This window comes from Leptonychotes weddellii, chromosome 6, assembly GCF_054177405.1.
Source record: "Leptonychotes weddellii isolate Sample4059 chromosome 6, ASM5417740v2, whole genome shotgun sequence".
NCBI classification, from domain to species: domain Eukaryota; kingdom Metazoa; phylum Chordata; class Mammalia; order Carnivora; family Phocidae; genus Leptonychotes; species Leptonychotes weddellii.
Window position 1 is genome coordinate 8,603,841 of NC_138374.1, and position 27,393 is coordinate 8,631,233.

The window sequence follows — 27,393 nt, forward strand, 5'->3', positions numbered from 1 at the left end:
TTTCCCAATTCAAGCTTTAAGCGGGTACTACCCCAAAATCCCTAGGGAAAAAAAAAATCAGCTTCCAGCAGTCAATGGTTTTGAGATGCTTTTGGATCGTTTAGGCCTCTCTGTATAAATAAATCCAGATTCAAAAGCAAAGGTATTTAGGCTCCGGAAAAAACATATGATTGACTCTAACCTATGACCCAAGAGCGTGGCCAGCCAGTAGACATTTCACGCTTTTCAGACACTTTGAGTGAAATGAATTGAAGAACACAGAGAGCGAACAGGACTCTGTTAGTGTCCAACAAACAGCTCCCAACTTCCACCCATTCCTCTCACCTTTTTCAGAATCTTAGCACATCCAGAGGTTGCAAGCAGGTAAATTTAAACATTTAGGCATAGAAAACCTAGCTTTTTTAAAAACCACCCGTCTATTTGACTCTTAAAAACCTTTTGACATTGGCCCCACGTCCCCCTGGGAGTTTGTTCTTTTCTGTACCTTTCAGGGTGGAGCACTCCCAGAGCCAGGGTTTGGGGCTTCGGGTCCCGAAGCTCGTCAGGTTCCGGAGGTGAAGAGACTCGCAGCTTCCCGCCCCCAGCAGGAGTGGGGGGCTCAGGCCTGGGCTGCTCCTCAGCCAGCAGGTGCATGGCCGGGCTGGCCCCTCGCAGAGTGGCTGCATCCTCCGTGCCTGGGGCCCCAGCAGAGCAGCCTGCGTCCCCATGAGCAGCACCAGAGAACATCCTCGTAGTACCTGTCTCGGGCGGGTCACCAGCCACACGCGCCCCGGTCTCAGCTGTGCTCGAGGTGACGTCACCCTCCGCTTCCCCAGCAGCTCCTGCCACCGAGCCGGGCTCTATGGGAGTGGCTCCTGCTGGCTCAGCCTGTAGCTCAGGAGCTCCACCTCCACACCTCTGCTCCCCCCCGACGGTGTCGGGGGTCCAGGGCTCACGGATGGCCTCGGCCACAGTCGCAACACCCCCATGGGGAGAAGATGCTGTCAGGGCAGAGGTGGACACTGGCATGTCACTCGGACCCCCTGTGTGAGCAAAGCCCCAGGCACCATCCTCTCTGGGTTGACTGTCGCCAGTGGATGTCTCCTGGGGGTATATCCCAGGAGCAATTCTGTCTTCTGGAACCGAGGCCCCTTCTCGGTGGCTCTGGGGATCCACCTGGAAGCCCGCAGCTTTTTCCACGGGAGTCTCCAGAACAGCTGCGGGCAGGGAAGGACCCAAGGCTAGTTCCTGCTGGCCCCCGCCCTGCTGTGAGGGGGCCTGGCCTCCAAGCCCCAGCCCGGCCTCCCCAGCCCCCTCTGGCTTCTCACTCTCCTGCGCAGTCTGTGGGACACCGGTCATCTCCTTCCCCACGCCAGCACCTGGCAGGTTTGGCTCTGCGGCTGGTGCCGCCAGACCCGGCGGCCTTCCTGGAGCGGGATCCTGGGGAACCAGACAGGGGAGCTCAGCCTCTGTAGGCAACTCTTGCTTCTTCTCCTTTGCATCCACCCCGAGTCCAGCAGGAAGGTCGGGGAGAGGGGCGATGGCCACTCCTTGAGCCCCATCTGGAGGCTTCTCTGGGTGTGGCCCCACGAGGTCCTTGCCCCTCACACTCCCCTCGGCTCCCGCCGCACTCTGGGGCCGATCAGCGGTCAGGGCTCTGAACACAGACTTCTCAAAGATCTTGGTGATGTGCTCCCTGAAGTCAGGGAACCCAGTGATCATGCCCATCTGCTTGGAGCTTGCGTCCACACCACCCGAGGCGCCCCTCCTCGGATCCTTGGAAGGCTCTATCATCCTCTCCCTGAAGCCCTCTGGCTCCTTTGCTGCTTCACCTGCCATGCTTTCCTCGCTGGCGGGGCGCGCTGGTGGCCCACCGGGCTCCGGGTCTGCACCAGGAGCTCTGGCCTCCTCCTCCTCCTCCTCCCCTGTCATCTGCTTACTCTTGGTCAGAAGCAGCGCCCTGTCCAGGTAGGGGATGGAGTCCGCGGGTCCCTCAGCGTTTCCAGCTCTGGGGCTTCCACTGCTTGCTTGCACCACAGAGACCTCCCCGCTGGCCGCCCCTGGTTGTGAGAGAGGGGCAAGCAGGCCAGCGGAAAGCTTCATGGAGGTGGTATTTTCCAAGGCCGGCAGGGGCTCTTCTATGGGACAAGGGCCTGCCCCCTTCCCGGCAGCACCATCGATATGCAGGTAAGGAGTGTCTGGAGTAGCCTCTTCTGGTGGCCCAGGTGGCAGGGGTTTCTTTGGGTTGGGGACAGCCTGGGCTGCAGGAATATCCACCTTGCTCCTGGGAATCCCCCCCAGCTCTCCGGCTGGTAACAAGGCCCCCTGGCCGCCAGCCGAAAGCTGCTCTGCTTGGCTTGGCTCACCCCGGGCAAAGGTAGAAGCTTCCTTCTCAGGGGAGGCGTGCTGCTCAGTCTGAAGGGAGCCACCACTCAGAGAAGCTTCTGCGGGCCCCTCCAGAGCCCGCTGCACCCCCAGGTCCCCTTCCTCAGCATTCCCAGCAGTCTCGGCAGCCCCACCATCTGCACCTCGATCCTCTGCCGCTGCGAAACTTCCAAGGAGCCTTGGGGCCTCCGCATCCGAGGCGGTGGGGTGCTCCATGTCCTTCTGTGGGGCCGGCACAGGTTGCTGCCTGCCTCCCTGCGTCTCCCCATACGCCTCTCTGTCTGGGGCATCCTGGCTGGGTGTGCCTCTAAGGCTGGCGGGCGCCGGGCCTGGCGGGCCGTGAGCCGCATCCAGGAGAGCGACTGAGTCAGGCCGACAAGGTGGGGTCCCCACTGTGTTCCCACTTGCCTTCTCTGTCTTACCCAACCCCTGGAGCGGGGGCTGAGCGTCAGCTGCTTCAGAAAGTTCTGCATCCCTGAGACATGCTTCTTCATGCTGGCTGCTGGCTCGCGACCCATCTGCCAGTTCCTGCTGGGACTTGTTGGGCCCCTGCTGTGCACAGCAACTCTCCTCTCTGCCCAAGTGACCTGCAAGAGGAGAGTCTTTTGAGGCCTCTGCTGCAGGCGGCAAGACTCTGGAAGGCAGGCTGTCACTGCATTCTCCCTCTTGCTCATTCTGCCCTTGCGCAGACAACTCAGGTCCTATTGCTGCTGACAGTTTTGGCTGCTCTGTCGCAGGACTCTCTGGAACCACGTCCCTGGGAGCCGAACCGGGCGCATCAGACAGGCTGCCTTTGGGGAGCTCCCCGTGACGTTCTGATCTGGAAGCTTGTTCCTCTCTCCCGTGAGTGGGCAAGCACACATCTGCCAGAGGTTCCACAGGTAGGTGGGTTGGAGAAGCATCTGTGTCTAGGTTCTTAAAGCCTAAACCACCTGCATAAGTCTCTTTCTCATTTTCACACTGCTGGGGCTTCTCCCCGAGCATGTCAGACATGGATGCTTCTGGTTCTGATTGCAATGGCTGGAGACGGTTCTCAGAAGATACCGGGGGCCCCTCAGAAGCAGCTACTTGTGTCCAGTTTTCCCTTAGGCAGGACGGGTTTCCCTGCTGATCTTGCTCCAGGCTGAGCATCGTAAGCCCACAGTCCACTGCCAAATTCTCCCCCTCGGGGGAATATGGCCCATCAGCATGGATTTCCTGACCAGCTGCCTCACGCCCCAGCCCACAAGGTTGGCCCGGGGATGTCAGCAAGCCCTCCCTGGCACAGCTGCTGGGCCTCTGCGCAGATGGGCGGCTCCTCATCTTTGTGTCAGATGGGCTCTCCGCCTCCTGGGCTTTGGGGATGACCTCTGCCGCGGAAGTTGACAGGAAACCTGATTTCTCAGTTTCTAAAGCAGGAAGATAGTCTATTCTTTCTAATCCCCCCGCGTCCCGAAGGGTGTCGGGACACTGGGTCTGCAATCCTGGCCCCTCCCAGGCAGCTTCTCTGGGAAGAATGTGTTCACCAGTTCCATCTGGCCCAGGGGGCAGGGCGAGATCCTTCTCGGGGAGCTTGTGCAGTGAGCCAGAGGCATGGACCCCATGGGCTTCTCCCATCATCCCACAGGTCACTGAGCTCCACACTGTGTCTTCTGATGGAGAGCCAGGCCAATCGGTGTGCCCGGGACCCTCCTTTCTGGGTGGCTGTGCTGAGTCAGTGCCGGAATGCACTTTGCTGTCCACATCATGGCTTAGCTCTGAAACCTCCTCTTTTTCCACCTCCAGGCTGGGCTTGCAGCCTAAGGCCCCAGGTTGCTCTCCCCAGGGCTTCTCAGGATCTCTACTGTCAAGTGCCTCTGGGACTTCTTCCTGTCCCCTAGAGTTTGCCTCCGATAGTCTGCTCTTCTCCTCAGCCACAGCTGGGCTTTCGGGGATCATGGCTTCATCCTTCGACCCTAGTGAGCTTCTGGCCCTTTCATCTGATACACTGGTTGGGGCAGGGGACAGTACTCCTTGTTGGATTTTCTGGTCCCTCATTGAGACCTCTCCCCTGTCGTCCTGGGGCAAAGGGGCAGGACCCTCTGCACAGTTCTCTCCTAGACCCTCTCCCTCCCTTCTGAGATCAGATGCGAGCTTCTCCCGTCCTGCCAACCCTGCATCTGCTAACTCTTTGGCCAGATCCGTAAGAACTGGCATCTCAGCCCCGGAAACCACCTCCTGGGTCAACCAGCTGGATCCTTCTGCAGCAGCAGAGGCCTGAGCAGCTGGTGATAAGGTGGAGCCTGAAGCTGGACGTGTGTCCTCCATCAGGGCTCGTGGGGAGGGCTCTGTGCTCTCAAGCGAAGCCCCTCCGGGCTGGTTGCCTGCTACGGAAGGGACAGCTGTGCTGGGCTCGCTTCCCGGGTCCCCTGCCTGCCAGCGACCCTGAGCACCGCCGGCCCCCACGGTCTCCTTCCCAGAGCCCCCGGCCCTGGGTGCCGGGCCAGGACTCTGTGAATCCCAGGGCAGCTCGACGTGCGTCAGATGGGCTCCCATTTGCTGCTGGCTGCTTTCCTGGGAATTTGTGTCGGCTTCCTGGGCAGCCCCTGCAGGGCCCCTGGTGGCATGGCAGGCCCCGAGGAATCCCGAGCTGGCGGCGAAAGCCTGAGGCGGCACCTCCACTTGGCATCCGTCTCTGCCTGAGGCTCCGGGGGCTGGCTCTGGTGGAGTCGGGGTCTCAGGTTTTGCGGGGCACTCCTCCAGGCCAGGTGAGCTCGCCCTGCCTGGCTGAGCGGCAGCAGGGGCCTGCGGGGCCTCTGGCACAGGAGCCGCCCCCTGCCTGGACTCTGCCAGGGGAAGGCCACCTGCAGCCTCATTCCCTTGGGACTCGAAATCACCAGGCTGGCCATCTTTTTCACACAGCTGTCCTTTCCTCAGCTCTTGGGGAGGTGCTGGTGAAACCCCCGGCGACTGGTCAGTGCGGCTGGAGGCAGACAATGTGTGCCCGGCACTGGGGACGACAGCGTCCACGCTGCACTGAGTAGAACTGCCCCCTTCAGGGACAGACGCTTTGGGGGCCTCCCCACGGGCATCTGGGGAAGGTTCCCTCCTGGGGTGTTGAATGAGGGGCCAATCTTCAGGTGTTGCTACTGGGCTTGCCAGGCAAGCTTCCAGGGGGCCCTGGGCAAAGGGCATGGAGGCGGAGGGGCACGCCTGCTCCCAGGGCACTGGTGGGCGGGGCAGTGGAGAACCTTCTGGGCCCCTGGCTTCCTGTGGGCATTTGCTTGGCTCAGTCACCTCCGGGGACACAATGCACGGATCCAGGCTGGCAGCACCCTCAGACGCAGAGCAGGAGCCTCGGTGCCCAGCACTGCCAACAATGAAAACATTTGATGTTTCATTCATTCTCGTGGATGTGTGTCCAGAACCACATCACAGGCAGAATCACCCCCACCCTTTCCCCAGCAAAGACCACAAAACACAGCATCCCCATGCAGCTCATTCCTCTCCATGAAGAGACCAAGCCCCCCCCATCCTCCCCCTCCCATAACCCTTCATGTGCCCTTACTTTCTCCCAAAATCAATGCAGGGAATCTCAAACATTCAGCTTGGAGTTTTCCATGATGGTCGGTTGTGAACAGGGAAATATGAAAACATAGTCACAGTAGTCCAAGATGCAGGGAAATCAGAAAGTTTTCAATAGGTATAAATCATAATAGAGGGTTTGAACCAGTTCTGTGTAACTTACAAGGAGGTCCTAAGTACTTAATGAGGATCTTTAGATGTTTGGGGAAAAGGCACAAGTGGGCAAAGCCATGCTTTGAAATAAAGAGCTATTGTTGAGAATAGTTCCCTTGATTCTTTAATTCAACATGTGGTACTGTGAGGGATGTCATCCAAAAATCAATTCTGTTTAGCTATGGAATTCCTGCATGGGACCTATATATAAAATTCTTGGGAGCTGAATTACCTTCATACCTGTATTTGTCTTAACTTGAACTTACCTAGCTGGGCAGCATGTAAAGCAAAACTATGGGAATTTAGGGGAACGTGGCTCAGAATTATGGATTTGCTGTAGATAACCAGCTATCCAGGTACTGTAAAATAGTTTATCACCTGCCATATTTGGACTGGGGTTTTCAATTCTGCATAGTTTTCATTAAATGCATTTTTTAAATTTTAAAATAATATATGGCCAATACAACATTTTGAAAATGTAGAAAAAAACATCTCCCACATGCTTGCCATTTGAAGTGTTCTGGTGAATTTCCTTTTTTTTTCTGCACGTTTTGTTAAAGGATGCAATTTTATTATTTTTACATAGATGTGATTCTATGTCCTTGTTATGATCATATATCTTTTAGCACCAAGAGAAATTGCACAAGACAAAGTTAACAGAAGTATGGTTTTTCTAGGGCTTCTACCATGTTCTTTGACATTATTTTAGGGAAAAAATAATAAAATTATTATAGGAAGGAAAATCTGTGGATTTTCTTGCAACTGTTACATATATATACATTGACCTATTCACAGACCCACAGTGTTCTGAATGTGACCAGAGAAAAGATTCTACTCTACACGTTCACTACCAAAATTCTAGCTTTTGAATGCAAGGCAATGCATATACATTCTTTATCAGGGATGCATACAGTGGCAAGGTGAAATACATTCCTGTTAAAATTTAGAAACTGAATTGTGTCCCCCTAAAATCCGTATGTTGCAGTCCAAACCCCCAATGTGACTGTATTTGGAGATAGGGCCTTTCAGGAGGTAAATAGGTTAAATAAAGTCATAGGAGTTGAGTCCTAATGCGATCTAAGTGGTGTCCTAATAGGAAGAGGAAGAGACACCAGGAGTGCCACACAGAGAACAAGCCATGAGGGACACAGCAAGAAGCCAACATCTGCGAGCCAAGAAGAAAGGTCTCATCAGACACTGACTGTGCCAGCACAATAGGGTATATGGGTACTTATTGTACTTTCTCGCAACATTTTGAGGTTTCAAATTTTCCAAAATGAAAGCTTGGGAAAATAATCCGTACTGCCTCCAAGAATACACACTTCCAAGGAGGGAAACTGGACGCTTGTGTCCCCCCAGTTCATATTCATGTGTTGAAACCTAATCCCCAAGGGGATGGTATTAGGAGGTGGGGCTTTGGGGAGGTGACTTGGTCTTGAAGATGGAGTCCCCAAGCATGGGATTCGTGGCCTTACAAACGAGTCCCCAGAGAGCTCCCCTGTCCCTTCTGCCTTGCAAGGACACAGCGAAAAACCATCCGTCTATGAACCAGGAAGCAGGCTCACACCAGATGGAATGTGCTGGCACCTCGATGTTGGAGCTCAGCCTCCAGAACTGTGACAAACCAGTGGTTTATGCCCGGAGTCTCTTACCCTGCCTCCATTCCAGCCTCTCTCCAAGCCCCTCACCTATGAAATGTACTGGACATCTTTGAGGGGGTGTGTGCGCATCATCACTACACCAAACATCCTCATGTAATGCCTGTTCCCGCACATTTGACACACGAATGATGTGCCTGAGGCACAGAAGATATTCAAGAGGGACCCAAGAAAGAGTTGGCTACTGTCTCAACCAGATTTGTATTTTCAGACCCACAAGCAGAGCTGACAAGGGCAAAGAAGAGAAAACTCAGAGGGGAAGTTATACAAATCCCTTTAATCCTCAGCTGGCCACAAGGACGGCTGCACCCAGAAAGCCGTGGCACCAGGCTCGGGAGGGCTCCCAAGCCACAGCACTGTTGGATTGTTCTGGAACCAACCGCTCTGCATTCTGCAGCTGGCCAGTTTCCTTTTTACAAGCACTTTACATTTTGCGTCCCACCCATTAACTCGGGGTCACAGCACTTAGCAGTTAGTGAGATTAATGGTGTATAATTCAGAAATGAAGTGCTTCCCACATACGTCTGCTTGCTCCAGAGGCGCAGAACACAGCCCCCTCCACGCGGGTAAGAAGACAAATAAAACCACTTCCTTGTCCCTGCCTCAGACTGGAGCTGCCAGCTTAGGGGGACTGTGGGGCTTCCCTTCAGGCGGAATGAAGTCTTTATCATTTGGGGACACATTCACTCAACTCGGGCAGCTTGAAAACCTGTGGGTCTTATCAGAAAACAACCAGGAGCAAATTCCCACCGAGTCTGAGGCACACGACTCTCCCCCCACATAAAAACCCTGCTTGGTTTATTTAGCATAAGCTGAACACCAGCAATTTCTTTGATTGCCCATCCAAAGCAATTTTTAAAACCAGATTAAAGCCACTTGTCAGAAGCAAATTTGCCTAAGGGCAGGAAAAATCCTAAGAACTGATCCGTGAGGGCTCTGCATTAATTGAAGCTTACATAATGTCCTTTTGTGCTTCAAGATTGTATCAAAATGTGTGGGATGGAGATGCTGCTCAGAATCCAAAGGCCAGCCCTTGTGCGCTTGGCTGCGCAGAACTCTCAATGGAAGGTTTTCAGCCTGTAGGGGGCACTGCCTTTGAGTTGAGGTTGTAGGATGAGTCTGGATACGGTCTCCTTGGTGCAGACCACACACCCCCAGCACAAGAAAGGGTGAAGCATAGGGTAAAGCAACCTGGAAGAGAGGTGATTTGCTGCAGCAAAGTTCTGAGCAGACAACAGAGATGCCCTCCCCACTACCCTAGCTGGAGACAATCACATCCAGATGGGCTCCTAAGTGCACAGTTCTGAAGACGTACACTTGAGCCAACCAGGAATGTTTGGGGAAGGAGCCTGGTTGAGAAAAAACAAGCATGGCCCCTGAACTACCAGGCTTCAAGGGAACCAACAAAACCATAAAGCAGAATCGTCGGATGGAGAGTTGCCACATATTGAGCATTTATTAAGACCAGGCCCATGCTAAGCACTTTCCAGTTATGATTGTATCTAATCCACTCAGTAGCTCGGCAGAGTAGATGGCCCTTATTGCACACACATAGAAATATCCCCAGAGAGGTTTAAGACTGGACCCAAGGTCTCAGAGCTCCCGAGGCAAAGCAAGCTCAAGCCCCGCACTGCCTGGCTCCGGGCCCTGCCACCTCCCGCTTCCCTCTACTTGCTGGCCCCACCCCTTCTGGATGGGCGCTACAGGCTCTTCTCCCACTCACTCTGGTTGCATCATTCCATTTTCCAGTCTGCAGCCTGAGCAACATGGCTTAGAAATAAAAGCCTAATCCCGTCACCCTAGTGAGAAGACTCTTCGGTGGCTTCACTTTGCCATCAGCTGTGGCCCCGGCCTACCTTTCCTGTCTCATCCCACTTGGACCTCTCCATCAGTGCATCTGCCTGGAGCCCGGAGCCCTCCTACTCTTCCCCAGCAGGTCTCAGCCCTACTCATCACTTGTCAACAAAGCCTTCCTGGCCTGGCCTCTGGGATCAGATCTCCTTTCACAGGACCCCTGGTGATGGCTGTAGTCACAGTTGCCATCAACATGGATTGATGATCATTCCCTCCATTGGAGTATAATGAAGACTGAGTCTTGTTTCTTTTCAATATTGTTTCCCCAGTGTCTAGCATATAGTAAATATTGAATACATGAATGTATGAGTAGATGGATGGGTGGATGGATGGATGGATGGATGGATGGGTGGATGGGTGATTGGTGGATGGGTGATTGGATGGCTGAATGGCTGGATAGATGGATGAATGGTTGGGGGATGGATGGCTGGTTAGAGGGATTGGGTGATGGATGGTTGGATGAATGGACAAATGGATGGTTGGTGGGTGTATGGTTGGATGGATGGATGGATGAATGGTTGGTGGATGGATGGCTGAGTGGATGGATGGTTGGGTGGATGGGTGATTGGTGGATGGTTGGATGGATGGATGGATGGATGAATGGATGAATGGTTGGTGGATGGATGATTGGGTAGATGAATGGGTGGATGGGCAGATACAAGTGAACACAAATCAAAGATTCTAAATATGCAGAAATGCTCCCAGATCATGGTTGTTTGATGTGACAATTAGGAAGGTTCTTTTCTTCCAGACAATTTCAGCATTCTGGTACCTATTTAGTCCAAATTCTTCATTTTACTGATGAAGATACAGAAAAATGAGGCTCAGAAAAGGCAAAGTACTTCTGTTTAAATGCTTCTTCAAAAGAAATGAGGTCAAGGCAGCACTTTTCAACCACAAGTCCCTGTGCACACTGGTGGGTCTGATGAGTTAGGGGGTGCGCTGTAAGAAATTTGTTACTAATTATAAAGTACAGAAGTCTGTGAATGATTGGTTATTTTCATAAATTAGTGTAATTGGAAAAGATTAGAAGATTTCCCCACATAACATCACCACTGATGTTACTCATTGCATTCCAATGTTCTTTCTGGAAAACGAAAGCAAGCGGTAGAGAGAGATCCTGTGAGTTCCATCGCAGCCCCTGGAAACCTCCAGTCCTAATACACTGTTACCAGTTGGGGCAGCTGCAGTGGTGATGAGGGGGCTCAGGGCTGGGGGCGGTCCTCAGCTGCATGGGTTCCTGCCGTGGCCCACACATTCAGGGGTTTTATGACACAGCTGAGCTCTCAGAGAAGTATAACACTCTGCCCTATTCTCCCTTAGGGTTATCTCCCAGGAAGAAGTGAGACTCCTCTGGTTGGTGTGATGGAGAAAGCAGCCCCAATGGGTACAGTTTCCACACAGGTGGGGGTTAAGGTGCTCTAGGTCACTGAGATAAGAAGTGCAGTCCTTTCATCCTCCCCCCAGCTGCCTGCCAGGTGACAAGCTCACTGGAGCTGGCCCTCCCCAGCCTTCACAGCACCCTGCACTCGTCCACAGCCTGGCACTGGGTGGGGAAGTTTAGTTCAGGGGGCAGTATCAGGAACCCCATTCTGACTTATCTTCCAGTCCACGCTTGCTGTTGATAAAGCTGGCTTTCTTCTCCTTGCAGACTCTGGTGCCAATTTCATGATTGACTCAGAATCTGGTGGGAAGGGATATGATGAATTAGCTTCCCAAATCCCCAAGAGCAGTTTAGGATGACTGTGGTGTTTTGTTTCTCCCATAAGTTTTCAGGACTCGCCAAAATCTGATTTAACCCTTGGGCCATGTTGTCCATGTGACTTTTCTTCAGCAGAAGGAAGGCTGAGACCCCAACCAAAGAAAGAAAACTAAACTCCAAAATGTTTTCAGGTCTTCCAAACATGGAATCAGAGTAAACCTGGTTAATCTGGGGACCGTGTAGATCTTCACAATGACACAGTTAAACTGCTAATCACCTAATTGACTCACTGTCTTTATTCTTGCCCTTTGCTTTGTATTTTTCTCTGTGAATCATAAGTCTGGTAACCAAGTGCTCTAGGGTTATACATAACTATGACTCTTGGAGGTATTCTACTCTCTATGAAGATGCCCACTTCCCAGTTTTTCTTTCTTTCCCTTTTCCATCTCAAACTAGGAAGACTGCCTAAGAAGATAGTCTCCTGAAGAACTTGATATATGAGGGCCACTTGGGTGGCTCACTCGGTTAAGTGTCTGACTCTTGATTTTGGCTCAGGTCATGATCCCAGGGTCGTGAGATCAAGCCCCATGTTGGATTCCGTGCTAAGCACAGAGTCTGCTTGGGATTCTTCTCTCTCTCCCTCTCCTTCTGCCCCCTCACCCTCGCCATGCATGTGCTCTCTCTCTCAATAAATAAGTAAATAAACAACCAGGAGCAAATTCCCACCTCCTTAAAAAAAGAGAGAGAGGGCAATCCTCTCGGGTCCCTTCCCTCTTTCCCCTCCCTCTTTGGGAGCTTTGTACTATCGCTCAATAAACTTTGCTGCCCACCAAAAAAAAAAAAAAAAGAGAGAGAGAACTTGATATATGATTGGGCCAACTATGATAGATCATTCTGGATCACTTATTAATGACTAACAGGAGTTATGTAGGATATGACCTCTATTTTTACATTTCTATGAGGAGCCTTTAAATACTAAACTCTGTATTTCTCATAATACGATTTTTAGATGTGCAAGAAAGTTTTCCCTGGTCTTTAGATGATACAGGAAGCACTAGATGAAACATAGTTAAACAAGTTTCTTTACTGCAGGACTTCTCAGTGCCTTTGAGATACCGCCATACATTGTGAATCAACAAGAAGATATTGCACGGTGTTTTCCAAACTTGGTATTTCTCAAAAATCTTCCTCTGCCCCTTTTTCTGATAGAGCATTTAGTGAGACTGATGTGCCACCCACAGAACATAGGATGGAACGCATAGCCATATGTAAAAGGAAGATTTGCTAAGGACATTTCGGCTGTCCTTTAGAGAACTAGAAGGATAGTTCTCAAAACACACTATCAAAGCACCCCCTGTACTCACCTCTCACCTGCTCTGGGAACAGAATATGCCTGTAAATCAGGAACATGTGAATAGCTCTTTTGTGCCTCAGAGCAAGGCCAGCTGAGGGCTCTGCACATAGGGAGTTCTTTCCCCCTCCATGATAATATCCCCTAATTCTCCTCTGCAGTGAGAACCTCTAATTCCGTCCATCATGGGATTCCCCCCTTTCCCTCCTCCATGGTAAAACCCCCTTACTCCCCTGAACAGTGCCGACCCTGTCACCTGCCTCTGTGGTAGGACCCCTCCCCGCCACGCACCTCCCTCCATGGAAGGATTCCCTCCCTGAGCTGCATGTGCTCCCTTTTTTATTCTCCTAAAGCCGGTGTGCAGACTGTCTCTCAGTACCTGTGTGGTATATTTGTTCACTCACTCATTTTCCCGCTGGGTATGACCTCCTGGAGGTTAGAGGGAATTTATCTCATTTATTTTTATATCTTGGTCTAGCACTGGTACCTACTCTGCCGAATGAATGATTGAAAGATGGAAGGAATATAGAAATGAGGAGTAATTTTTTTAACTGACACAAAAAACCCCTTACTTCGGTTAACTCCCGTACTGTGAGATGCATTGCCTATTCCAGGGACTTTGGGAAAGGATTTATGTTCTAAGTGATTCATGCAGAGGAAAGAATTCTCAAGTTAATAAAGAAAGGGAGATTGCCAAGTCTCAACAACTAATCCTGGTATTTCACAGAGAAAGGCACCTCCTCAGAAACTTCTTGGCCATCCCAGCAGATTAGGTCCAATCTACACACGTGGTCCTAATTTGTCCAAACGATGCTTCCTGCACAGAGGCTGAGGAGCCCACTGACCTTGGCAGCCCTGTCAGACTCAGCTTTGTATTTTTTATCCAGTTTTAACTCTTTCCTCTGCTCATTCTGTGCCAGAAAAAACAAAGACCACAATGCTTGTGTAACCCATGCAATAAACAAGAGGAAAATTCTGGTAGGTTCTAAAGAGTTATGGGGGAGAAGGGCGTATATGTGAGGGAGTGGTAAAACCCCAAAGTATCCTTATTATTCAGTGTGCGCTCTGCCACATGGACTTATATGACTTCAAGGTCAAGGTGTCAGTCCACTTGTGACAATCCATTATCCAGCATAGTGTGTGTGGGGGGGGGCGGTGGTGGTGGAGGACAGGCATCTGAATTCCAAGGAAAATTCAAAAAACTGTCTTCTAATCAATTTTTTCAGCATCTGTTTTGTGGGGTCTAAAAGACAGTGGAATGACCCAATTTTGCGGTTCCCAGCCTGATTGCTAGAAGGGGCTGACGGATTGTTGCACACAAGAGCTCCCCAGAGTTGGCACAAATCCACATCTCTTTCTGGGTGTCACTCATTTCTATCATTGTCTTTCAATGCATCTAGGTACTGTCATGACCATATACCAATTTGTTTAAATACATTTCTTTTTTTCTCTTCTCTTCTTTTTTCCTCTTTCTTTCTTTTTTAGTGAGGGAGAGAGAAAGAAGCAGAGGGGCAGAGGGAGAGAGTGAGAGAATCCTTAAGCAGACTCCCTGCTGAGCGCGGAGCCTGACAAGGGGCTCAATCCCACGACCCTGAGATCATGACCTGAGCCAAAACCAAGAGTCAGTCGCTCAACCGACTATGCCACCCAGGTGCCCCTTTCTTAATTTTTCTTTTGGTCACACATCTGCCTTTATCATAAGCAGCCAGTGGGACACTTCCAGCAATAATAATAATAATAAAAATTAATTTACAGAAGCAGGAATTCAGTGAAACCACCAGGTTGGAACCCTTGGGAGCTCATACGTAGATGCCAATCCAGAGCAGGCAGGAAGAGGACTCCAAAGCCTATGAAGTGTGAGCGCACCAAGGAGATGAGGAGCTCTTTGTAGATATCCCAAGTGTACTTGGTGGAGGTAACCTCATAAATGAAGAACCAGGCAGTAAAGAACATTCCAATGGCCAACAGCACCACGGTGAGATGGGGGAGGAGAGCCAGGTTCACTGGGCTGGTGTATCTGCTCATGGCCTCGAGCTCCATTTCACCAAGCACAGGGTCATCCACCGCTCTACCACCAGCAATATTTTCTTAATTTTAAGTTAGATCCTACTACTTAGCCACAGAAAAATGCAAGCAGTGGTTTTTGTGTGCCTAGGTTATGGTAGTATTTTTATTTTGTTTTGACATCAAGAAAGAACAAATGGCTGTAAACATATTTTTGTTAATATTCCTTCTTGATAAGACTTCTAATGTGTATTAAAACCATCTTCCTGCCTTCATCAACACAGTAAAAGCAGGAAACATATTGGAATCTTCCCTTGATGACTAAAAAATCTTTCAAAGAATTTGGGGGCATTCCCTGAACAAAAAGATGTCACCAATGTCACCTATGTGAGGCTGAGCTCATGTGTACTGAGCTCAAAAATGTGCTAGTCACAGGCCTGTTTTGTTGAGATTTGCCTCTCTATAATCCCACTGGCCTAAATGTGTATGGGGTAGGGGGAGGTGATGAGTCAACATCACCGAGGGGCCAAGTGGTTCCATGTTAAAGACATAAAAACCATCCCAGGCTCCTTTCCAACATGAACACAGCTGCAGTGATGATTTGGGAAGATTAACTCCTGTCGAAGTTGGCATTTGAGGCCACAGAAAGAAAAGAGACTAGAAGTGCTCTTGAAAAGGAAAGAAAAACAACTCTTGCACGTGGCATCCTCTCTCTTATTAATATTTTTTTTCTAGAAGTGTCTCCCCACCTTTCCCAAAATAAATGCCAGGTTTTTTGCTGCACTTCCATTTAAAGCCAGAGAAAGAAACTTGATACAGGTGGCTTTTTGGTCTTTTCAGAGAGCTTGGGTTGGGAAGTGTCATATAAAGAATTATTAACACAACAGGGGATGGGGCTAATGGGGGATTGGCTGCTACAGGAGACACGAGAAACAGAGGCCTGTGATCCCTGGAGATGAACAGCAACAGAGTAAATGTTGCTCTTACCCTAGCTAAGGCCTGGAGGAAGCGGCACAGGAAGATCCTGAGAGTCTCCCGGACTTGAGGGGATGGAGCTGGGCATCTGCATGCCAGAGAAGAGGAAACTGGACAAAGCCAGAACTCTGGGGATATCCAAGTACTGATCAGCATGTATATGCACAAATACCACCTGAGACTAGGTTCAGACCACCTGAGAGGTTTATAGGGAAGAATCCGTAAAGCTAACACAGGGCTGGGAAAAGCTCTTGTTCCCACCAGCCACAGTGGAAAACCTATAATTCATGGGACATCTGTTAGAGTACTAAGAAGAGCCTTGCCTCAATAGTGGAAAACACGACCCGTGGGCTAACCACTGCTCTGGTCCCACCTAATGAAGCCCCAAAAGGATGAAGCTGTTCCAAATAACTGAACTGCATCCCAGAGCAAAGTTCAAGAATATTTATAAGAATACAAAAATATCCAGAATCCAAAAGCATAAAGCCCACAGTGTCTGGAATGCAAAGAAGCAGGAAAGTATGACCCACAATGAATAGAAAACTCAATTAATCAAAACCAGCCCAGAAATTAGGCAGATTATAGAATTAGTACACAAGGACTTTTTAAAACGTGTTATAACTGTGTTCCATGTGTTCAGGAGGTTAGAGGGAAGATTGAGCATGTTAAGTACAGACATGGAAGCTATAAAGAAGATCCAAATCAGGGGTGCCTGGCTGGCTCAGTCAGGGGAGCATGCAATTCTTGATCTTGGGGTCATGAGTTTGAGCCCCGCATTGGGTGTAGGGATTACTTAAAAATAAAATCTTAAAAAAAAAAATCCCAATCAAACATGTTGAGATGAAAACTCTAACGTCTAAAATGAAAAACACACTGGGTGGGATTAGTAACAGATTAGTCATTACAGAGAAAAAGATTAGTGAACCTGAAGACATAGCAATAGAAACCGTTCAAAATGAAACACAGAGAGAAAAAGAAAAAAAAAACAAACAGAGCATCAGTGAGTTGTGAGATAACTTCAAGCAGCCAAATATATGTGTAATTAGAGTCCCCACACAGGGAGGGTGATTTTTAAAAACTATTTGAAGAAATAATGGCTTAAAAATTTTCCAAAAATGATGTAAACTATAAACCCGCAGATACAAGAATCTAACTCTAAGCACAAGAAACAAGAAGAAACTTACACCAAGGCACATCATAACCAAATTGCTTAAAACCAGTAAAAACATGAAAAATGTTAAAAGCGCTGGGAGAAGAAAGGACAGAAGAACAAAAGAAAGGGTGGCAGAAATTTTTGTTGGAAACCATACAAGCTAGAGTGCAGTAGGGCAATATCTTTCAAGCAGTAAAAGAAAAAAGAACTATCTACCTAGAACTCTTTGCCCAGCAAAAACATCTTTCTAAAATACAGGTGAAGATTTTTTTTTCCAGACATTTAAAAGCTAAGAAATTAATCACCAGCAGACCTATCTTTCAAGGAATGTTGAAGGAAGTCCCTCAAACCAAAAGGAAATAATACCAGATGGCCATCATTATCTACACAAAAAAATAAAGAACAGCAGACATGGTGACTGTGCAAGTAAATAGAAATTCTTTTTTCCTCATTATGTAAATCTCCTTTAAAAGATAATTGGCTATATCAAGCAAAAATAACATATATCGTGGGATTTGAAATATATATAGAAATAAAATGTATGACAACAAAGCACAAAGGCCAAAAGGGAAGAAATAGAAGTATTCTGTTGTATAGGGCAAGACTCTTCTAAATGTACATGAAATTGTGCAATATCACTTGAAAGCAGACTGTATCACATTAAAGATGTATAGTATCGATCCTAAAGCAACCACCTAACACAAATAGTCGTGGCTAATAAATTAAAAGGGAAATCAAACAGAATCATAAAAATAATGACTTTTTCCAAAAGAAGGCAAAAAAGGAGGGTAAAAGGGATGGAGAAAACAAATAATAAGACTGGAGATTTAAGTCAACCATATTAATAATCACATTAAATGTAAATGTTATAAACACTTCAATTAAAAGGCAGCAATATTCAGAATGGATGAAAAAAGGAAGACCCAACTGTAAGCTGTCTACAAGAAAAGTATTTCAAATTTTGCTTAAAAACACAGATAGATTAAAAGTAAGAGAATGGGGGGGGGGTTCTACTGTGAAAATACTAATGAAAGGAAAGCTCCTATGTCTATATTATATCGGACAAAACAGATTTTGCAGCAAGGAATATTACCAGCCATAAAGAAGATCATTATAATGATAAAAGGTTCAAGTCATCAATAGGACAAAAACATTCTAAAAGTTTATTTAATAACAGAGCTTCAAAATACATAAAGCAAAAACTGATGAAGAAAAAAAAAAAGAAATGGCCAAATCCACAATTATAAACTGATAGTTCCATACCCCTTTCTTGATAATTGAATGAGCAAGCGGATAGAAAATCAGTACAGATATGAAAGACCAGAAGAACACTATCAAGCAACTTAACCCAATTGCTATTTATTAAATACTATCCATTAGTGGCAGCATTACATTCTTTTCAAGTGCAAATGACACATTTACAAGGTAGACCATATTCTACCCATTTTTAAAAGGTCTCAATAAATTTTAAAAGATTAAAATTATTCAAAGTATATCATCTGGCTGCAATGGAATTAAATTAAAAAACTAATAACAAAAGATAACCGGGGGCTCTTGGGTGGCTCAGTTGGTTAAGCGTCTGACTCTTTGTTTCAGCACAGGTCATGATCTCATGGGTCATGGGATGGAGCCACATGTGGGGATCCATGCTCGGTGGGAAGTCATGTTCAGTGGGAAGTTTGCTTGAGATTCTCTCCCTCTGCCCCTCCCCTGACTCATGTGCACACGTGCACGCACATTCATGTGCACGCGCTCTCTCTCTCTCATTAAAATAAGTAAGTAAATCTTAAAAAAAAGAAACATATCTGGAAAATCCCCCAAGTATTTGGATATTAAATAATATACTTCTTTTTTTTTTTTTAAAGATTTTATTTATTTATTTGAGACAGAGAGAATGAGATACAGAGAGCATGAGAGGGAGGAGGGTCAGAGGGAGAAGCAGACTCCCTGCCGAGCAGGGAGCCCGACGCGGGACTCGATCCCGGGACTCCAGGATCATGACCTGAGCCGAAGGCAGTCGCTTAACCAACTGAGGCACCCAGGCGCCCTTAAATAATATACTTCTAATAGCCCGTGAGTCAAAGAAGAAATTAAAAGGGAAATTATAAAGTATTTGAACCAAATGAAAATGAAAACACAAATATCAAAATGTCACATGTAGTTAAAGCAGGATTTAGACTTTCAGTGCACTAAAACACCTATATTAAGAAAAAAAAAAGGTCTCAAATCAATGATCTCAGCTTCTACCTTAAGAAACTATAGAAACAGGGGCGCCTGGGTGGCTCAGTCAGTTAGGTGTCCGACTCTTGATTTCAGCTCAGGTCATGATCTCAGGGTCATGAGATGGAGCCCCACATGGAGCCTGCTGAAGATTCTTTCTCTCCCTCTCCCTCTGCCCACCGCGCCCCCCCAAAAAAAAGAAGAAAAAGAAACCATAGAAACATTTGCACAACATTGAACTGTACTCAGAATTGGTTACGATGGTGAATTTTATGCTATGTATTTTTTTTTACCACAATAAAAAATCATTTAAAAAACCAACAAGTAGCTGTGTGTAAAAGAAACCAGACACCAAAGTATATATGCTGTTTAACTCCCCTTTATGTGAAGTTCAAGACCTGGCAAAACTAATTCATGATAGTAGAAGTCAGAACAGTTGTTATTCTTGGGCTGGGTATTGACTGGGAAGTGACAGGAGAGAATTTTCTGGGGTGACAGGAATGATCTAGCTCTAGAGCGGGGCTTGATTATATAAGTGTATAGGAGTGTAAACATTCATCAAGCTCTCAGCTTCATACTCTTACAGAATGTATCTTATACCAATGTAAAAAGGTAATTGAAAAAAACAAAACTATGGAGACAGTAAAAAGATCAGTAGTAACCAGGAGTTGGGAGGGGAGGGGGAGGGGAGGAATGAAGAGGTGGAAACAGGAGATTTCTTAAGTCACTGAAACTATTCTGTAAGATATTGCAATAGTGGGTACATGGCATTATGTGTTTGCCAAACCCACAGACTGTATAGACAACACAAGAGTAATGCTTAATGTAAACTGTAGATTTTAGTTAATAATAATGTATCAATATTGGTTCATTAACTGTAATAAATGTACCAAACTAATGCAAAATGTTAATAATAGGGCAAACTGGGGGTGCCCTCTGAAGTATCTGACTCATGATCTCAGCTTAGGTCTTGATCTCAGGGTCGTAAGTTCAAGTCCTCCATTGGGCTCCATGCTGGGCACAGAGTCTACTTAAAAAATAATAATAATAATAATGATAGGGCAAACTGTATAGGAGGAAGGGGGTATATATGAATTCTCTGTACTGCTCAATTTTTCTGTAAACCTGAAACTGTTCTAAAACAGTCTATTATATATTTAAATGTACCTTATAAAAATATTTATATTAATATATTGTTTAAATATTTAAATATATTGTATATGAACGTGTATGTTAATATATTGTTTGAATATATTTAGATATTTAAATATTTATAAATACATATGTATATACACACACAGCTATCACAATCAATAAAGAACTCGAAAAATGAGAAAGGCCTGAGGGAAACACTAATATTTTAAGAGCAGTTGTCTATAGATGGTGAGCGCATTGGTGATTTTTTCTCCCCTCACTTTTCACTTTTCTGTATTTTCCTTTTTTAAGAGATTTTTTTTTTAAGACTTTTTATTTATTTATTTGACACAGAGAGAGAGAGAGTGAGAGAGAAAGCACAAGCAGGGGGAGCGGCAGGCAGGCAGAGGGAGAGGAAGAAGCAGGCTCCCCGCTGAGCAGGGAGCCCGATGCGGGGCTCGATCCCAGGACGCTGGGATCATGACCTGAGCCGAAGGCAGACGCTTAACGACTGAGCCACCCAGGCGCCCCTGTATTTTCCAAATTGTGACAAAAAATGGGGTATCATCTCAGGATGGAAAAATACTCCTCCTCTCCTCTTTTTAAATGCTCTGTTGAAACCAGATGAGCAGAAAGCAGACACACACCTAATTCAGTGCGTGACCTTCTTTTTCAGCCCGTGTCACAAGTTGGGGAGCTCACTACCCCCCTCCTTTCTGTGTTTACTTCCTGCCAGAGATAAATAATGAGTCAGAAGCAGGACTGGCGGGGCGGAGGCTGCCCCCGGCTCTGCCTGACACGCCCTGCCTTGGCAGGAGCTCCTGAGTGGATCTGGAACTTTGCAAAAGTTTGTTAGGAAGGGACTGATTACTACCGCATCGGGGACCTGGGGCTCGTTCATTAAGAGCTGGCCCCAGACGCTGCTCATAAAACAGATCTTTTTGGTTTTTCTTTTGTCTGGGTCTGAGAACGGACCTTGTTTACAGGGAAATTAAATTTTAAGGACAGACGGGGGTTTGCTTTCTAATTATGGAGCCCACAACACAAATGTTTTCAGACACCCGTGGGAGCTCAGCATAATGGCTCTGAGCCCGGGCTACTGGGCAGCACCAAACCCAGCCGGATTCCAGTCCCCACCAAGCCAAGCTTTGTCTGTGTGGGGGGGCACGTTTCTTCACCTCCCCGAGCCCCAGCTTCCTCATGGCCTTCTGGTCATCTGTAGGCGTCCACCCTGAGCAGTGGGTGAGCTGTGGATTTCGGCCCTGGGTCCCGCACCCCCGCGTGCAGGTGACTCCGTGGCAGGCAAGGCTCAGGGAACATCCTCGCCCAGCCTCTCAAGTCCACTATTTCATGTTTCAAACTGTCTTTCTACCCTTCCCTAAGCTGCTGCCCCCCAAACGCCAAGGATTTCTGTGCTAAGTGAGAGTTTGTATATTTGAAAAAGCCAAGAGGTTGAGCTTAATGAAGATGCTCCATCCCCTTTCCCAGACTTAAAGAAGTTCTGGAATTCTCTACGTAAGAGCCTAGTAAGTCGATCCCTTCCTAAATTCTGTATTCCCTCTAGCTCCGTCATCATGACAGCTCTTCTCTCTGCCTGGAACCGTCTCCTTTCCCCACAAAGCCCTATTTCTGTTTGGTTTTGAAGACCCAACGGCAAGCCTGGTCCTTCCGGAGCACTCGCTCCCTTCTCGCAGCAGAGCCGGGCCCTCTCTGCCGCCCCCGTGCTCCCATAGAGCCTGCCTGCGGCACTGAGCTTTCCTAGAATGATTTGTTTACACGCCTTTCTACCACTGGACCCACAGGTCCTGTTTGTCTTTTTTACCTCTGGCCTCAAGCTCAGAGCTTGGCCTGTGGTGAGCTGTGGATCCATGTTTGCTAAATGGAATCTGCCCCACTTCCCCCAAAGGGATGACATATGTCCAGGTGTTGAAAGTGCTGGGTGTAGAGCAGGAAGTGAGTTGTCCCTGAAACACAAGAGCGCCCTGCTTTCTTCCCAAAGATGAAGGACGGTCCTGTGTGCCCCCCGCTGAGCCCGGGGTTGTGAGTGGCACACTGTCTTGCCAGCTTCACAACAGGATTCCCTCCTGGATGCTGGGTCTGTGACCGTGGGACTCAGCAAATATGCCGGATTCACTTTTTTCCTTCTCAGCAAATGGTCCTCGCCACCCAACTGCTCAAGCCAAAGCTTCAGGGATCTTCCTTGACTGTTCTCTCCCTCCTCCCAAATCCGGTCCATCAGCAAGCCCTGGCATCTCTCAGCTCCAAAATCTCCAAAATAGCAAAGCTGTGTTTGTTTCTCCATCTTCACTGTAATCACCTCAGTGCCATGTGCTCAGTGGGCCAGTAAGTACCATCCCCAGAGGGGCGAAAATGGACTCTTGGGAGGGGGAAAGATACCTTAGATATTACACTGTAATTACAAAGTACTATCTGGCCCAATATGTCATCCAAAGACCACAATACATATACAATATATCTATGGTATGGAAATTTCCTGGGGAAGGGAGGGCAATTAGGAATAAAATGTCTAGGAAGATTCCTGCAGCGGGAGGGAGGGAGATAATGAATATAAGGCTGAGATCCCTGCCTCACTCAAGACACGCTAGATCCTGCCAGGGACCTGCACGGTTTCCTCTCTGACCTTCTGGCCTCCAGTCTTGCCCGCTGACGTTCTCCATACAGCAACCAGGGAGGTCTTATCAAAACGTAAATCAGGGGTGCCTGGGTGGAGCATCTGACTCTTGGTTTCGGCTCAGGTCATGATCTCACGGTTGTGGGATCGAGCCCCGCATCAGGCTCCACGCTCCACGCATGGAGTCTGCTTGAGCTTCTCTCTCCCTCTCTCTCTGCTCCTCCCACTCATGCTCTCTCTCTCACACACAAATAAATAAATTAAATTAAAAAAAAAAACAGATTTTTCAGCCTCACCCCAAAACTACTGTGTCAGACTCTTCACGGGAGAGGTCAGGAAATGGGGTATTTTTAATAGTTACAAGCTGGTCCGGGCAATAGATCAGTATTTCAGAAATCCCTCCATCCATAAGCATCACCCAGGATGCTTATTAAAAACACAGATTCCGGGGTGCATGGGTGGCTCAGTTGTTAAGTGTCTGCCTTCAGCTCAGGTCATGATCCCAGGGTCCTGGGATCGAGCCCCGCATCGGGCTCCCTGCTCTGCAGGAAGCCTGCTTCTCCCTCTCCCACTCCCCCTGCTTATGTTCCCTCTCTTGCTGTGTCTCTCTCCGTCAAATAAATAAATAAAATCTCTAAACAAAACAAAACACAGATTCCTAAGCTCCGCACCCAGCGATTTTGATTCAGAAGGACTAGGGTGGTCCTAGGAATGTAAAGATTTTACAAACACCCAGGCAAACCTCATGATCTGGGGAGACTGAGAACCACCACCCCATATGATTTCATTTACTGTCCTTCACCCCAAACCTGCCCTGTTCCCATGCTCTTAGATACAGTTTTAAAGTCATAAATTTAAGAGTGCTGGAATGAGTGGACCCACCTGCGAATAACTTGTGAATAACTGGAACCACCATGAGGAGATCAGAGGATTGGGGGCCACGATGCTCGGTTATTACTCCATTAAACTGTCGCCCCTCCCCAGGCCAGGGACCTGCTTAAATAAAGGCCAGGCCAGCAGGGTTCCCAGGAGACTCGTCTGGTCTTTATTTCAGTGTGTCTAAAGTTGGTCCTGGTTTCCCTGTAGTTGCTCTCACTTTAGATGTCCTTGTTTCTGATGTTGGATCCTTCTTGGGTTCTCGCTCCAGAACCTTAGCATCTTCTATGACTCCACCTCCCTTGCCCACACCCAGGCCATCACCAGGTTCTGGGGGTTCTGCTTTGGGATGGTTTCCTCTACTACAGGGGCACCCTTTAGGCCCTTCCGGCCTCCCCTCCCATGCACCAGTCCAAGCCCCTAAATTCATTTTCTGAACTCTTTCCCCACCTGCATAAATCTTTATTTAAATATAAACAGACAAACCACAAAGCACTTCCCCAGCTTCCTGCTACCTGCAGGATAAAATCTCAACCCCTCACCTGACCTCCAAAGTCTCCTCCATCTGACCTCACTTCTTCAGCCTTGTTTTTAGTGAACGCTTGCCAGCAACCTGGGCTCACTTCCTGCTCAGCCACAGAGAGGTCCGATTCAGGAATTCTGCCCCCACCTGGAATGGCCTCTCAAGCTGTCTGCTTTAGTCCAAGATCCTCCACCCCTGCCCTCAGAGAACCCCAACAGCACCCAGCATGTGGCATCACACAGCTCCCCGAGAAAAGTCCGTCATCTTTGAACTATCACCCATGGAAGAATGGAAGAATGAGCAGGTAGGATGCTAAAGCTCAGGAAATGGCCACTACTCGACAACTTTTCCCTACAAAACACTCATTTCCTCTGGTGCAACCCAATAGCTCTACGATCTGATGAAAGGTTGTAGGATGAGATTCATTGTGTTTTGAGGGTTGAAAAAGAAAGGACTGCTGCCATTCCTGGCGGTTGGTACCCAAGGAGAGAGAAGGCGGCTCATGAGATGGTAGGCGGTGGCCCTGGAACGGGACGTGGGTGCCCAGGGCAGCCGTGCTTGGGGATGGACATTGCTGAGCAGTAAGAGGGGCAACCCGGCTTTGTCCCAGCAGTGCGGGATCATCCTCCCTCAGGAGCCGGGGACTTGTGCAGGGATGGGCATCGGGCAGGTGCCTCCCAGCCTCTGCCTGGGTTTGACCAATGCAGGGCTAAGTTCCAAGAGCGACACCATGTGGCAATGGGAAAGCAAGGCAGTTGAATTGGTGGCACTCCTCAGGGTGAAAAACTGAACCCCCTTGGGGATGTCTGAACCCCATCCTTGTGTAATTCAGAGGTAAGAAGGCAGAAACGATGGGCTTTCTGCCACTAACGCATAAATGACATAGGGCTCCAAGCCTCAGTGTCCCCGCCCATGCAGTGGAGAGAACCCTGCGCGGAAGGTCGTTAGGCCAGATTTACGCAGGCCTTTCCCCCCTCGTTCTGCCCTTGCCTCCAAGTCCAGCAGGAGCCACTGCGAAGCCTTCCTGTGCTTTCTCTCTGGAGTTTTTCCAAGGAGAAAACACAGTACGAGGTCAATGGCTTCTTCAATCTTTTGTAAAAACCTACAATACATCCTGTGAAGAGAAAATGCTAGTTGTGTGATGTGGCAAGGGGAGAGGCAAATGCATGTGAGGATCACAAGAGAGCAAGTCTTAGAAAGTGACGAACGTCTGAGAGTCCCTGCCTGCTTCCTGACCGTGTCCTCGGGCTCACGGGGGACGGGCACAGAGCACTGAAGGGAATGGCCCGGGGGCTCCCAGCCTCACCAAAGAGTCCCTGGTGCCAAGATGTCCTGAAGGCAGCGGGGTCCTAGGGCCTGAGGGACGGTGTGGTCTGGGCCAGTGGGTGAGGGGACAGGTGATGGCATCAATACACCAGGTCGAGAGAGGGGACTTCCAAGGGTGGCTGGGTAAGGACTTGGAATCGGAAATGAACTGATTTAAAGAAAATAAAGGTGCATTTCGTGTGCCTAGAGCCTTCGGCATGGCGTCTGGTCCCCATGTGCAAACTGAACATTACATGTTATGAGTATCGCTGTCGTGGATGCTGAGGGCGGCGTGCGTCACCGGAACAGCCCCTCCCGGGAGCAGCACCTGCCCTCGCTTCCTCTGCGGGGCCTGACTCCGCAGTCTGTGAGTTAGTTAGTCCAGAGCACCACAGACGCTCACGCGTCTACAGAGGAGAATTCGTGTTTCGAATTGTGAACAGGAAGTTGCTTCTTTGGGCTTTTGCTCTTAGAAGGCACCTCTTTTATGCTCAATTCACTTGGCAATGAGAAGCGATTCTTCCTCAAGGGAAAAATAATAATTGACTAAAGCTGAGCAACAAGAAGCAAAAGCCCTTCCAGCTGCTGTTATTCTTCAGTCTAGCTGTGACCCAGGCCCCAAATACTTCCCAAGCCTCTTGAGAGATCCCAGAACCTCCATGGGGGAGGGGAGTGCTGGACCTCGGCTCTCAGCCAGCAGGGATTTCCTTTGCAGAGAATTCCAGAAAAGATGAATCTATTAGTTTCGTGATCACCCAGAGCCAATTTAGACGGGTCATCTGGTCTCATTAGAGCCAACTCTTAAAACCTCTGTCCAGTTATCCTGATAAAAAGTTCATGAAAGGGGAACAGACATGGGGGCCAGGGCGGGGGGGGCGGTCCTAGGAGGCAAAGGAGGCCTCCCTTTTGCAGAAAACAGGGATCAAAGGTGTCGTTCAAGGCATATTCTGTGATTCCCTCAGCAGAAAAGAACACTCTGCCCCACCATTTCCCTAAAGAATCCTAATGTTCAGGCCAAGAGGTACAAAGTGCCTCTTCTGGAAACCGCGGAGCCGGAACCACCCGGAAAGTAATACCAGCCAGGCGTGGAAATTCCTGCCACCAGAGGCCGCTCATACTTACCCGTGACCCTCCATAGTTTAAAGCCCAAACACAGAAATGTTGCTTAAACTCTTACGTAAAGTGATTCTGCAAAGCATTCATGACCTAAAAATCTCATTGTCTATTGTCTATGATGGGGGGTGGGGGGGGAGTCTACCTTTCAATTTTTCATTTTTGTTCCTTGGAGCTCCTGTTGATTTATTCTTTTAAGGCCTGTAATTATAGCCTCCTGGAACCCCAGGGGGGTTCTTCCAACCGGATCATGCACTGAACCCACAGACAGTTACTAACTGCCTCCAGTGTTCTTGTCCCGAGTCTGTTCTGGGGACTGAATGTTCACGTCTGCTGGCCCTCTGCTTGGGAACGCCCCCAAAACTATGGGTGCCAAACACTACATGGGAGGAGTCTATTGGACTTCTTCCCAATAGCCACAGCAGGGAAATCAGGACCTCCTGGGGGTCATAATGAGGAGCCACTGACCGATGGGCCACACCCACACTGGCCATGTTCCACTGCACCAGTGTGGCCTTCTTAATTTCTGGAATTCATCCACCAGCCTCCCTGGGACTCAGGCTACCTGTCACGTTAGTAACAGTTTTTGAATCCTGTCTTATCCGGTACCATCACTGGCTACCATGCAGGAATACAGACCCAACCCACCACGCATGGGACGCTCCTGATACGTCCTTTTGGTAGCCTTCAGGTTTTTATTTTAAGTTCTGATAACGAAGATAAATAACCTGGAGTACTGCTGGAATGGAAGGAAGCCCTTAATTGCTAGTTTCATTGGGCAGAAAAACATGAATTCTCTGATCATGCAGGTCGAGGTAATCACAAAGCAGTCT

At 48.4% G+C, this 27,393-nt stretch overlaps 1 protein-coding gene and 1 pseudogene across 8 annotated transcripts in view; both read right to left on the reverse strand.

Annotated features, from left to right (window-relative positions):
- TACC2 (transforming acidic coiled-coil containing protein 2) overlaps nt 1–27,393 on the reverse strand; it is a 186,046-nt gene that overhangs the window by 122,578 nt on the left and 36,075 nt on the right. For 7 of the 8 annotated variants that reach the window (XM_081823351.1, XM_081823349.1, XM_081823353.1 and 4 more), the window contains exon 5: nt 485–5,692. In XM_081823351.1, coding sequence (XP_081679477.1) covers nt 485–5,692 — 5,208 coding nt within the window. Of the gene's footprint in view, nt 1–484; nt 5,693–8,240; nt 8,436–27,393 lie in introns of all 8 variants that reach the window. The other variant, XM_081823350.1, reaches the window with a different exon arrangement.
- LOC102733389 (dolichyl-diphosphooligosaccharide--protein glycosyltransferase subunit TMEM258 pseudogene) lies at nt 14,425–16,923 on the reverse strand (annotated as a pseudogene).